The sequence below is a fragment of the Balaenoptera ricei genome, unplaced genomic scaffold (genome assembly GCF_028023285.1).
Source record: "Balaenoptera ricei isolate mBalRic1 unplaced genomic scaffold, mBalRic1.hap2 scaffold_354, whole genome shotgun sequence".
Lineage (NCBI taxonomy): Eukaryota > Metazoa > Chordata > Mammalia > Artiodactyla > Balaenopteridae > Balaenoptera > Balaenoptera ricei.
The window spans coordinates 67,313-81,192 of record NW_026777562.1 but is presented as its reverse complement, the minus strand read 5'-3'; the positions used below and the strand labels follow the sequence as shown (position 1 = coordinate 81,192).

Below are 13,880 nucleotides of genomic sequence, written 5' to 3'. Positions count from 1 at the left end.
TTTGCGTCAGAGACACAGCCTAGAATGTCACATCCTTCTCCTTGGCTGAGCCACCAGCACCTTCTGTTTTTCTGACCGTGGGAAATGAGAAGTAATTAATGCTGTTATGGCCTCAATTCTGGCACCTGGAAAGGCAAAAGGCCTCCCAACTCTGTTGTTTATATTTTGGTTCAGAGTGTGGAATTCATCTTGGGATCTTCAATGCCTTGTCCTGAGTCTTGTGCACAGTCAGATCTTAACGGATGTTCTTGAATTAAATTGAATACTAGAGAAAAGAAAACCCCTGCTTTTTTCAAATTATACACAAGAGAAGGCAAGAGACATGAAGATGCAGAAACTGCAGTTCACAGAAATGAAGAAGCTTGCCCAACACCATACAGCCAGAGTGGCAGGAAGTCCCTAGGCTGGAGCTCAGTTCTATCTGACCTCAGGGCCATGTCCTTTCCTCTTTGGTGCACTGGGTCCCTCAGGCCAAATGAGAGTTTAGTAAGGACCCGGTGAGCAGAGGGAAATACACATAAGTCTGTATGGGTTATGCAGGTTCTTAGACCACAGTCTGCATCCATAAGTTAACAGAGAGCTGTACAATTCCCTTTACTTGATCCCTCCTAAGAATCAAGGCTAGTGGGGAACCAAGGAGCAGGGACTTCTAAAATAGGTACCTGTCATACCTTAGGAGAGATGTGCGTGGAACAGGCAAACAGGACTTTCAGAGTCCCTGTGTGAAAGGGGATGAGGCAAGAGTCTGTGACTAATGTCCTCAGAGTGAATGGGGCTCCCATCCTAATGTCAATCAGATGGGGTTCCTATGACTCTGGTAAGGGATCATTAAAGAGCTGGGGAGATGAGGCGGGGAGAGTGGAGCAGAGAAAGGGAGGGCTTATCGCTTGTCTGCTTGTCCAAATGTGGTCAATCAGGGAGCAGGTGTGATAGCTCAGTTGGTCTGGGCAAGTGTGAAAATCGTGCCTTGTTCTTATGCCTGTGATGTTCTTCCCTCAGATCTGCACGTGGCTCATCGTCACACTTCATTTGGGGCTATTTTCAGACATCCTCTCCACAGAGGCCTTCCTGACCACCCTTTCTCTCCACAAGAGCTTCAGCCTCACACTGACCTCCCCCTTCACTTCCTAGCCCTTTGCCCTGCTTTGTTTTTTTTTAAGGTACTTATTATAGCCTAATATATTACTAGATAGTTAGTTGTTTACTGTCCATATACCCACTAGGATGTAAACTCTTTGAAGGCAAGGACTTTGTCTTGTCCACTGGTCTGTCCCCAGAACCTAAGCCTGGCATAAAATAGGCAATCAATAAATATTAGTTGAATGAATGTATGAATCAATGAACACTGCTTGAAATCAAGTCAGGAGAAATTACATTAAGCTGACAGCAGCAGAATGGAATGAATCCACATGATTAATGTTTGTTCTTTTGTTGGCGGTAGAGTTGCATGTATGTGTTTAATATTTGTTTCTGTAATATAGTGAGGAAAGCAGTTTCTTGAGTGAGACATCTTGCCAGGATTGTTATAAATGCTAAGTGACAAAGTTTATGTGAAGCAACTTTTTATACTGCTTGGCACATAGTAGATACTAAATTAATGTTAGTTATCATCATTTCCAGCAGCAACAGTACCCTTATCATCATATAGAGTCAAAATTTTCATACTTAGTGGCTTTGAGAGAGAGGTGTGTATGTACATTTATGTGTGTGTGTAGATAGATGGAATGTGTATATGTGTTTGTATGTGTGTGTATATATATAAATATACATACATATATACACATTTATATGTATATATCATGCCCAAAAGAATGGTTGGTAATGGTTAAATACATAGGTTTGGTGGTAGGATATATTTATGACCAAATCAAGTGATCACATCTATTAAATTTCAGCTGTGGGTAGAATCCTATTTCCTAGAGCAATGAAGAGAGATACAAAAGAAATAGAAGATGGCCCCTGCTGTGGATATTTATGACCTTATAAGTGAACAAGGCAGACATACCAGGAAAAATATTTGGGAATACTTAGAAGGGTTTAAAGAAGAGCAGTATGCAAAAGAGTATATCTTTCCTTGAGTCCGTTATCCTTCTCATGCCCTGTTTAATACAGGGCTGAATGTCAAGTCATAAGAATGAAAATTTCAGGGCTTCCCTGGTGGCGCAGTGGTTGGGAGTCCGCCTGCCGGTGCAGGGGACGCGGGTTTGAGCCCTGGTCCGGGAGGATCCCACATGTCGCTGAGCGGCTGGGCCCGTGTGCCGCAGCTGCTGAGCCTGCGCTCTGGAGTCCGCGGGCCACAACTGCTGAAGCCCGCCTGCCGCGGCTGCTGAGGCTTGCGTGCCTGGGGCCCGTGCTCTGCAGTAGGAGAGGCCACAGCAATGGGAAGCCTGTACACCGCAATGAAGAGTAGCCCGTGCACTGCAATGAAGAGTGGTCCCTGCTCGCCACGGCTAGAGGAAGCCCGCGCACAGCAACGAAGACCCAAAACAGCCAAAATAAATAAATAAATAAATACATTTTTTTTTTAAGTGAAAATTTCAGTACCGTCCAAGGGGATCCCCAGGAAGAGCTTGTTAGAGGTGTCCAGCATGATGCGCCGCATGAGGGTCAACACGTCCACATAGCCCAACTCGTTGCGGACCTCCTCCAGCCTGTCCAGATGCTTGGTGATGGAATCAGCACAGACGGTCACCATGCGCACCAGGCCGGGGCCAGACAAAGCTGAAGGGTACACGTCAGAGTGAGCCGCCTCCAACTCCAAGGCACACAAACTATCAGGCAATTTTGGCGTTTTGTGTTTGGAGCTTAACTGACCACAAATTTTTATTCAATAAATGGGTGGAAATTTTCATATTCTTTACATTTTTCTATATTCTACTAATTGTCTACTAGAAAGTATCACTTTTATGATTAAAAATGAATGAATGAATGAATGAAAAATCTTTTTAAAACAAATGATTCAAAATTAAACTTTTATTCTACTTATGACAAATCATTTGTGAGATTGCAAATGAAACATTTAGTATTTGTGATCATAAATTACAGATCAGTAATTTTCTATATTATGTGCATTTCTCGCTAAAGAAGGTTTGGATTTCACTTGGGTGATATTTTATGTTTCAATGGGTGGCAGAATATTGCTACAGAACTATTCAAATTGGATCTTACCTTTTAGATCTAAGGTGCTTCCTGTTTAATTGTAGTTCATACGTGTAAAGTCCTAGTCTTATAAATTACCAAATGTACCCTTCTCTTAATTTTGGTTTCTCTTCAAACTACATCTAGATTTATTGTACTCAATCAATGTCATAACAACAAAACAAAACTTTGTTGGTTGAGCAGTCTTCTTCACAGGACTGGGATCACTGGGGACAGTGATAACCTATTAGCACTGTACTTCAAGTCCATAGTACAGGGTGGCCCTCGATATATATTTGTCAAAAGGAGGAATGAATGAATGAGTGAATGAATAGATGAATGAATGAATGAAACCAGATAGAGTGAACTGGCTCTAATCTCTCTCTTTCTTGGCTCCTGACCATCTGAGCATCTAGTGGTCCTAATGGTAGATGGTCTAACATGAGTTTAACTCTTAAAGTCCTCCTTTCACTGTTTGTTCAAGGTTGCTCTAAGCTTTCTTTAGGAGTAATCTCTCTTTTTTATGTCTTTTTTATTCAGACTTGCTGTTAAAGTCAGAGCCCTCAAACAAAACAAATCAGCTGTGCTGCAGAAGCCCCTGAAGGCACACTTTGCAAATAAGAAAGGAAACCTGGTGAGTGGTCCTAGAGTCTAAGAATTTCCACCCATGTATAAAAAGGAAGTTTGGGTTGGCAGCATAATTTCTGACTTTAGGAGGGACCTGGAGATATGTAAGGCCGGGATGCTGTTTCCTGGGTGACTGTCACATTCACAAGTGAGATAAATGATTCCTCAGTGAATCAATCCTTTGCATGGAAGGGTTGGCTTTATTTATCACTCGCAGACTGATGCATGATTTGCCACTCCCAGACTGATGTATGATTTGCCTCTACGTTCAAGAGCTTGAAACCACATTTCAAATGTATAAACCACATTTCAAACGTATAAAAGGAATGGGGAGCCTCTAGAACCTGGAAAAGGCAAGGAAACACTTTCTCCCTAGAGGCTGCAGAAAGGAACACAGCCTTGCCAGTGCCTTGATTTTAGCCCCGTGAGACCCATGTCAGACTTTTGAGCCATAAAACTGTAAGATAATGAATGTGTGGTTTGAAGCCAAAGGCTTCCATTCCAGCAGCATATAGTAAAGGGGGAAATCACTAGATAAGGAGGTTTGTAATCCAGTCTCTGCTCCTCCATACCTGGCTATGTTGCCTGGAGGAAGAATCACAAGCTCTCTAGAAATGTACTCCTTAAGTATAAAACTCAGAGGCTGGATGAAATGACATATACAACTCTTCTCAGTTCTAAAATTCTGTAATTTATTTGTAAATTGCTATCTTAAGACATCTGGGATGTCAGCCAATGATTCAGCAAACATGTTGGTTACGCTAAATCAACTATATGGCTGACATACTAAGCTCTTAACTGAAGTGATCTTAAGTATATAGGGTGCCATTTCTCCTTCACATTCATGAAATTGTTTGTGGGTCAACAAGAAGGACAGAGTTTGTGTTGGGTGAATACGTAGGCTCTGGGGTTGTATCCTGTGCTACCATTTGCTATTGGTGGAAACTTGGGCAAGTTATTTAAACTCTTTATGCCTCAGTTTTCTCAGTTCTAAAATGGAGGTGATAAGGGTATTTAACACATGGGGTTGCTGTGGGATTAAAGTTATCAAGGGCTTAAACAGTGCCTACTACATAGTACATGTATAATGAATGTTAGCTCTTACTATTTCAAAACTGTGAAGCAGCAGAAGTCAAAAATGATTTCAAGAAGGCATATTCATAGACAAAAGAGCAGAAAGTAGCCAGACATCTGAATACCTTTCATAAAGTAAGTTCTAGCAGCTTTCCAGAGGACTGGATTATTGTTAAATATGATGCCTTTCTCATGCATGCCAATGCACTGCAACCCAAGTTTGCTGCCGAATCGGGATGTGTAGTGATTGTGCTTCATTACGTGGAACACACTTGAGGACCTGCAGAGAAAGCAAACCTTGGGGTTACTTGTTGAGGGTCAGGAGAACTCAGTGTGATGAGTTTGCCTACCAGGTGGCTCTCATACCAAACGCCTGTTGATCTAAATGCAGTGCATAATTTCTAGTATTCAGATTAAATAAGCACTTGTGTTAGCGCAAGAACTTCCTTCTCCAGTTGAAACATTTCTACCTGCTAGCTCTCTGTTTGAGCATCCCTAAAGATCAACACACAGACACACAGACACACACACACACACACACACACACACACACACAGAGTTATTCATTATTTCCCCTTCTCTAACTCCAAGTCACTAAAATACTCCCCACTACTGTTGTCAGAGCTGCAAAGCTGTAAGAAACTGAACCCTCCACACCACCATATTCCTGAGAGCCTCCAGCCCCCAAGCAGCCCCTCTCCAGACAGTGCTCCCCATGTAGAAGTGAGCCTCATAATCAGAAGTTGCTGGAATACTGAAGTCTTATCTCTTTAGTTTGGAAGCAACAGTTCTGCCTTGTACCACCCATCCCCCAGAGGCTCTAATCAGGCCTGGTCCCTCCAGGGGGGTATCATTCTAGGACTGAAGGACATCTCCTGGGCACCTCTGGCCCTGGACTTGACTGGCTGGGCTGGCCTGGAAGGCTGTCTGTGGTGGTGACAGCAGCTGTCTTGGGGCTCTGCATCCATCATGATTCATCACGGTCTCCAGGGTCACAGAGTTCTCCCAGGACATAGGACACGCTGAGCCATTAGATAGCCCTTGCTGTGGCAACCCTGGGACCTTGCCAGGAACCCAGGCTTCCTTGAACTTCCTGGTTCCTCTTCCACTGCTCTGCCCTCTATTCCCACCCCTAGGCCCGGCTGTTAAGGCCTGAGCTGGGCCTTCAGAGCAACTAGGAAGGAGCAGGCAGCCCCTCCCCACCCATGTCGTCCTTCAGGACTTGCTTCCTGCCCCAAATCCCAGTCTAATTGGGGCACGATAAGGCAATGAGCATTATAACATGTTGTAAAATCCTAGCTGAAGACGTCATGTGGCCTCCATGTGTGAGGAGAATATTGTCTTCTTAGGACAGTGGTACAGAATTCTTCTGCAGAGAGACTCACTTTGTTGAGAAGACGTTTTATTAAGATTGATTATAAATTAGGCTATGGCATTGGAAGTATAAATCAATCATTTAAATAATTTAACATTTGAGAGCATAAAGGATAAATGGATAGTTAGTCTCTTCAGGATAAAAGGTGGGGTGGCTTTATTTCTTCTATTGTATTTTCAATATGCAAATCCAGATACTTCAATTTGTATTCCAGGGAATTAATTTGACTGATACATAGATAAAATTTTGTCCTGTATATGACATCATGCTATAGAAAGGACTGAAATTCTTATTAATTAATAGACTTCAGAATTTTAGCTCTTCGTACCATCCCCTAAATCACTCTATAATCAAAGCAGCAAGTAAGTAATTTGTATACTCTTTATTCACAAACTCGGATCTACAAATTTTAAGTGATTAGGTGACAAGCAGAATACTATTTTTCTGCTCTGACCTTTAGAGCTTTTGAGTATATCATAAAACACATTGGTCTGTCTATATGTTTTGAGGAATTACTGGTCAATTAGAAACTTCAACCCAATTAAATGTTAGTTAATAAAGAGCGAACGAATAAATCAGTTGCCCTGTAGGGGGCGCCAACATCTCAGTTATCCTGAGACAGAGGCTCTGACTTGGCAAAGAACAAAGTAGGCAAGACGGAAGTCATACACACAGCAAGCAAAGTGTCACCAAGGACGAGCAGTTTAAAATAAGGTCACTTATCAAAAGTAGGCTGGCTTTATCTAACTGGAGTAAATCAGGAAAGTGAAGAAGGGAAGGTTGGTGACGAACTAGGGATGTCAGCCCAGGGCTCCCCTGATATTCAGGAGAACACTAGAGATCTCCTTCCCACAGTGTGGGCTGGCCTGTAACACCAGGTGAGGGAGATGTTACATTGACTGACTGACTGACTGACTGACTGACTGACTGACTGGCTGGGAGAGTGAGGAGTTCTTACCACTGAGGAGAGACAGAGTGAGTCCCCAAGCTCAGAAGGGACAGTGGGCAGTGTAAGATGCCTGATCCCTGGGGTCATTATTCTTCTTGAAACGTGACTGAAGTCAAAAGACATCCCCAAAGATGGCAAACCTAACGTCTCTTCAAAATGAAAAGTAGCCAGGAAGTGGGTCCTTAGGTGGTAAAGAAAAAGCCACCCTCCCGTTCTGAGGTTAAAGAACTCACACACCTGTGGTCAGGTTCAAGATTGATGAGTACTAGAAATAGGGGGGAGGCAATCAATGGAATATTTGGTACCAAACATTTATAAACACGTGCCTTGTGTAGACCTGTTCTGTGCCTGTGACTTAACACTCCATCAATTCTACCACGTTTTCCCTGTCCTTTGCCCTCTAATATCCTTACCCAGGTTTGATACTGAGGTCACTGCAAGAGAAGAAGAATCTTTGTAACAAAGAGATCTGACTGTAACTACCCTAAGCTGATCAAATTTAGTATCACTGATATGGGACCACCTTCCCTGGTCTCTTGATGTGATGCAATGTGAAGTGCCTAGGACTAATAGGAACGTATTATTACACAACAATTAACCTGAATCGAATAGAGCCTGTAGACCTAGTGTTCAGTTTATAAGCAATACCAGGAGTAGAAGAATATGTTCAATGACACCATAATGAGACACTGAGAGAAATTTGGAATGTGGGACATCCTGTAAGACAACTGATGTGGTCTCTTCAGAAGGTCAAGGTCATGGGGAAAAAAGGCGGAGGACTGCTCTTCTAACTTTCCTGTTCATTTGAACTTTTCTTACTAGAAAGTTGGAAAAATATTTTCTTGTCGATCTTTAGAGTCTCTCCTTTTCATGCATCCTCATGTCCCTTGACCCTCTGCTTACTTTGTCCTAATTGCCTGGTAAAACCTCAACCCTGGCTAAATCCAACTCTCAGTTTAGTTTACTCTGTGCTTGCACCTGACAGCTGAATGGGGCCGGGGAAAAAACCATACATGCACATGGACACACACACACACACACACACACACACTGGCAGGTCTCAGTTAAATTTCAAGTGGGCCCTTAGTGCAGCTGGTAATTCTGCTACATTTCCCAAGTCCAGTCGTTCTCTCGCTTTCCTGGATGACTATTATATCCTGTCTCCTCTGTCCCCCAGTGTTGTACTTCCTCACCTTTAATTTCAGCTACAGACTTTATTTCCTATTTTACTGAGAAAACAGAAGCAACTGGAACCTCTGCAAGTCCAACCACCAGGATCAGTGCCCATATATTCAACCTTCCCTCCTGTTACTGTGGATGAACTTCCAGGTCCCTTTTCAAGGCCACATCCACTTGTTACCTGGACCCGCTTGTCATCTCACCTGGCACACTCCTCCTGTCTGCTGCATCAACACTTTCCTCTGTAACTCATCATTCCCATCAAAACACACATGTCATAATATCTTATATCTTAACAAATAAAAACTCCTTGGACCAAACATCCCTTTCAGCTCTGTTCCATTTCTCTGCCTCCTTTATGGCAGACTCCTGGAAAGAGTGTCTATACCTGCTGCCTCCAATTCTTCTCTCCCCATTCTCTACAGTGGTCAGACTTTTGCCCCCAGCACTCCATTGAAACTGCTCTTGTCAAGGTCACCCATGACCTACCTCCCTGGTGCTAAATGCAGTGCTCACATCTCTGTCCAGTCATGTGGCACTATCTGGAGAGTTGACAATTCCATCCTCACTGACATGCATTCTCGCTTGGCTTTCAGACCACCACACTCTCCTGGTTTTCCCTTCTCTGTGTGGCTGTCCTTCTCAGCCTCCTTTGCTAGTTTCTGACTACAGTCGAAGGTCTGAATGGTTAGAACTTCCTTCTTAATATCCTATTCAGCGGTACTAGGCAAGTCAAGTCAGAATATCTGAAATGGAATCCTGATTTCTCCCCATCGCAAAGTTGCTCCACCCACCTCATCTTCTATATAGCCCATATCTACCTGATAATGGTGTGGACAACCATCCTGGTTTGCCCAGCTTAAAAATCCGACAGCGTGGGAAATCCTCTGGTTCCAAGTAAACCAAGACAGTTGTTCACCCTACTGATAATACTATGTTTTAGCCTTTTATTGTTGGTATATTAATACTGTAACAATATATTCCTCTACAAGGGTAGGGATTTGGGGGTGATTTGTTCATGATACCTGTTGTACATAATAAGTTCTCAATAAATATTTATTTAATGAATGAATGGAGAGCCAATAATTTCTATGGTAGTTTAGGGTCATCCAGTGCTTAGTATAGAGTAAATTCTAATAAATGTATGTTTACAGAATAAAAGAATAAATTTCCTATAAATTCAGAAATGACTAAAACAGATATACAAATACTATAACCTTAATTGTTATGTTAATTGCTAACATATGGCCAAATATCATCCTAATTATCATGTTAAATGCCAGTTCCTCTTTATGGATGCTATTCACATTCTATTTTTGATATTCATGACAAACACTAACATATACACATGACGTATAGTGTCATGCATAACTTCTGTAGACCCTCAATAATTTAGAGCATCTCTGCCTGGGGAATCATGCATACTTTATCTACAGATGATCAGATGGACCTCTCCCCATAGCCCCCAGTTGCTCAGGCAGAATCCTGGCAGCACTGGTGCCTGACTCCCCACCCCATCCTGCTCCAAAGTTCTGCAGCCCCCCACTTCAGAACTAAGCTGCTTGGAAAAGTTGGCCCATAATCTCTACACATGTGTAATAACTACAGACGTCAAAATTTTCAAAAGAGAAAAAACCTGGCATATTATTCAAAGTAAAAGAAAGCTTTCTGATGTCCAGTGGGGTCTTTTTAAGAGGTATGGGTAGTTCTGGAAGGATCTGAAGAGCAGACAAGGGAAGGAGATGGGGACAAACATGTTCTATTCCTGTGGGGAGCTCATCCCTTAAGAAAATCGAGCAGCTGGGGCTTCCCTGGTGGCGCAGTGGTTGAGAGTCTGCCTGCCATTGCAGGGGACACGGGTTCGAGCCCTGGTCTGGGAGGATCCCACATGCCGCGGAGCCACAACTAGGCCTGGGAGCCACAACTGCTGAGCCTGCGCGTCTGGAGCCTGTGCTCCGCAACAAGAGAGGCCGCGATAGTGAGAGGGCCGCGCACCGCGATGAAGAGTGGCCCCCGCTTGCCGCAACTAGAGAAAGCCCTCGCACAGAAACGAAGACCCAACACAGCCAAAAATAAATAAATTAATTAAAAAAAAAAAAAAGAAAATTGAGCAGCTGGGAGGCAATTAAGGAGAACTTAGAGACTCTAACCAGAGAAAAGCCAGTGAGGACAGGAAAGGGAAAGAACTGGGAAAGCTGGGGGAAGGGCAGAGTGAGTTTTTGTCATGTTCTCAGCGTGAATCAGCACCTGACCCTGTCAGGGTCGCTAAGGTCACTTTCCTAATTAAGACAGCAGTGTTGCCAGATGCTACCTGCACTGTAACGAGGATCCTATTTCAGCAGCTGGTCAGGGTTCCTGGGAATTTATCTGGTGATCTAAGTATCTAGTGTCTAAGAGCAATTTCTGTCCCGGTCCTCTGGTCCTTTCTCATGTGCTTCATTCTTCCCTCCAGGTCTAGTCTTGCACTCCTACCACCTGAACTACACTTAAGGGTAAGAAAATTAGAACCCCTCCAACCTGCTTAGGTGTTTCCGCAACCCCAGGGAAAGGCCCTCTGCTCTGGAAGCTTCTTACCTTTTTTCCTCCTCAAGCTCTGTAGCACATTGCAATCATCTGGGGGGCTCTAAACACTACTGATGCCCGGGTCCCTCCTTCCCAGGAGACTGTAAAAGTTGGGTTTGTGGCCTGGGCAGTGGGGTTTTGAACACTCCTTGGGTTATTTAATATGCAGCCAGGGTGAGAAGCACTGTCCTAGATCCTGAGCTGCAGGCATCATCCTTCATTTAAAAAGTAGTAAAAGAGTGGCCCCCGCTTGCCACAGCTGGAGAAAGCCCTCGCACAGAAATGAAGACCCAACACAGCCGTGAATAAATAAATAAATAAATAAATAAAATTAAAAAAAAAAAAGTAGTAAAAACACATCTTTAGCAGCAGACATCAAGATATCGAAATAAGTTTGTTTGGTTTTTAATATGAAAATCCCAGCCTTGATTTTTAAATATGTCCCCGATTATTAACAGACTCACTTGCTAATAATGAGGGTTTCCTCTCCATATATCCAGACTCTCACGAATTCACCATACGTCTTGTTGTAGTAATTGCAGGCACTGCCAATCCCCATCCAGAGGAACCTGCAGTAGGAAATGAGGGATCCAATTCCCAGAAAGTAGCCAGGACCTAGGAAAGTCATCAGATCACAATCAGTATTTCCGCAACACCAAAAAGAGCAATTGCTTTAAATTACTGCTATTCTTGTTCTTTTGAGCTGGATGTCCTTTTTTATCTTCTGATGTATATAGGTGAATCACACACATAAAATGATTAAAACAACAACACAAGTTAACATGACGCTCTTCACAGCTCCATGAGTAAAAAGTAGTCCAGAGTCTACACCACTCCAGTTCCATTTGGTCTCAAGCATTTCCATCTGAACGGACTGAAATAGGTGTCTACTCTATTCTTGCTGTGTTAAATGGTGTCAATGAGTTTCAAATACAAGTCAATCAGTCCCTCTGGTAACAGGCACAAAAACCAGGACAAGTGACAAGCTGACAGGTCTGTCTGGCTGCCTAGTTTTGTCTGAAAACTTTGGGTTTGAAAGCACCGGTCAATGGAATGGGTGGGTTTGAATTAGTCTGTGGTTTGGGTGTCATCTTTTTAACTGTGAGAAACACGGTCTGCAAAGACAATGTCCCAAAAAGCATGCATTCCTTTTTTATTTCCTTCAAAAAGGATTTGGTTTAAGAAGAGAATATTAAGCTAAATCTCATTAGACAAAATAAAGCTAAGCATTGAGGAATGAGGCAGTGGTCTGATCTGTGTCTAGACCAGAGTCTGAGTCCAGTGATGTGGTTTTAGTGAAGAGCCGTGGCCCTTACACCTTGCTGACGCAGGCGATGACAGAATTGTGAAGAGTGTGAATCTGGTGAGCAGCCAGGGGAGTTGCTGTTGCTTGTGTCAGAGAATGAACTTGGTAGCTTGATTTTAGTGGTGGTGGTGGTGAAAAGTTCATCAAAAGCTTGTTGGAATGGTTTTAGGAGTTTTATTGTAAAGTTATACCATTTCTGTATCTTATTCCTTTAATTCCATTCTGTCAGTGAAATAGTCGTTCAGCCAAAACTCACACAACTATCTGAGACAGTACAGTGCTGATAATTTAGATAATCTAAGTTTTTGAGTGAATCATTTTAAATTGGATGTCTAAGCCCAAATCTGGCAAACAAGGTTTATTCCTTAACTTTGAAGTAGCTGGGTTAATGTGGAAAAGATTATCAGGGTATTCTTTTTGCCCTTAGTGGAAAGTCTTTGTTAATGTCTATATAACCAAAACAAGTTTGGGAGTCTTGGGGTCAAGGGGTCTTAATCTTAGGATTGTTCTAATAACATTATATGTAGATGATTGACTTACAGAATTTTTTATGGGACTGGGGACACATGCCTGCCATGAGGAATTTCCAAGAAACTACAAAACCGTCTGATATTTCTGGGAATTTTGAGTTAATCTGATAGTGTAGAGTGGTGTGGTTTCTACTGGAATTATCTGGATAATTATATTATACTCTACTTTTGATTGATCCACAGAGTTTGTGGAAGATTCTTTCAGGGTGTGAGGTACCAAAGGAGCCATAGTGTTCCCCATTTTTCTTCCACTGTCCAGGTCCCATCCAGCCCTTATGGTGGTACTCACAGCACCTCCACACCCGAGAATAAAAGAAAATGAAGAGTGGGATAAAGAGAAGGAATAAGTTCAAGAAGGGAGAGGGTAGAGGACATGGATGAGGCAAAGTGGGAGGGAGACAGAAAGGAGTACAGAAGGCATTCCAGAGACATTTTCACCTTTAGACCAAAATTGGAATGAATTTAAATTAAAAAAAATCCAAAACCTGGAATTTTACCTTGTTCCACCCCATCTTAAATTTACTTTAAAGGATACTTTTGCCAAGTCTGTTTTACCGAAACAAAATGCAGACTGGAAGGGATTATCTAAGATATTTTTTAATGCTTTCATTTAACATATGCAGATAATTGGTAGAAAAATGTTCACCTGAGTTCATTTGCTAATATGCCTTGGGCTTCAGCCATCTCCTCAGGTTTACTCTTCGCTGTCTTGCAAAATTGTCTTTACCCTCATGGACCAAAAGCCCAAGGAAACACTCTCCTTAGATACAGAACTAAATGACTGTGTTACCTGGTATTGAGGATGTGTTTTTATAATTCCAAACCAAGAGAAGAAAGCCAGTGAGCAGCAGGATTGCAGTGCTGGCAACAGGCGCAACTTCGGACACCATGCTGGTGACGTTATAATGCACTGAGTTCAGCACTTCCAAAACCATCTCGTGTTGCTTGATCTCAGGGGAAGCAATTTAAAGTCCTGTGGAAATCAGAGTGGCAGAAAAATTAGAGAATCCCCAAAGGTACATCTAGGACTCCTGTTGCTTCAGAGGATGCTGTACTGTAGAGATAGGTGCTTTGTTTTATAATATGATTGGACATTTAGACAAGACAAATTTGTAGTTACAAGTCAAAACAAGCAAGCCC

The 13,880-nt window shown here is 42.6% G+C and overlaps 1 protein-coding gene across 1 annotated transcript in view; it reads right to left on the bottom strand.

The window, feature by feature from the left end:
- Positions 1–13,675, bottom strand: part of LOC132358770 (aromatase-like) — a 28,523-nt gene extending 14,848 nt beyond the window's left edge. The window contains exons 1-4 of the mRNA XM_059912117.1: positions 13,531–13,675; positions 11,369–11,519; positions 4,965–5,119; positions 2,545–2,721 (exon numbers count right to left, since the gene is read on the bottom strand). Coding sequence (XP_059768100.1) covers positions 2,545–2,721; positions 4,965–5,119; positions 11,369–11,519; positions 13,531–13,675 — 628 coding nt within the window. The remainder of the gene's footprint in view (positions 1–2,544; positions 2,722–4,964; positions 5,120–11,368; positions 11,520–13,530) is intronic.
- Between the last annotated feature and the right edge of the window lie 205 nt (positions 13,676–13,880).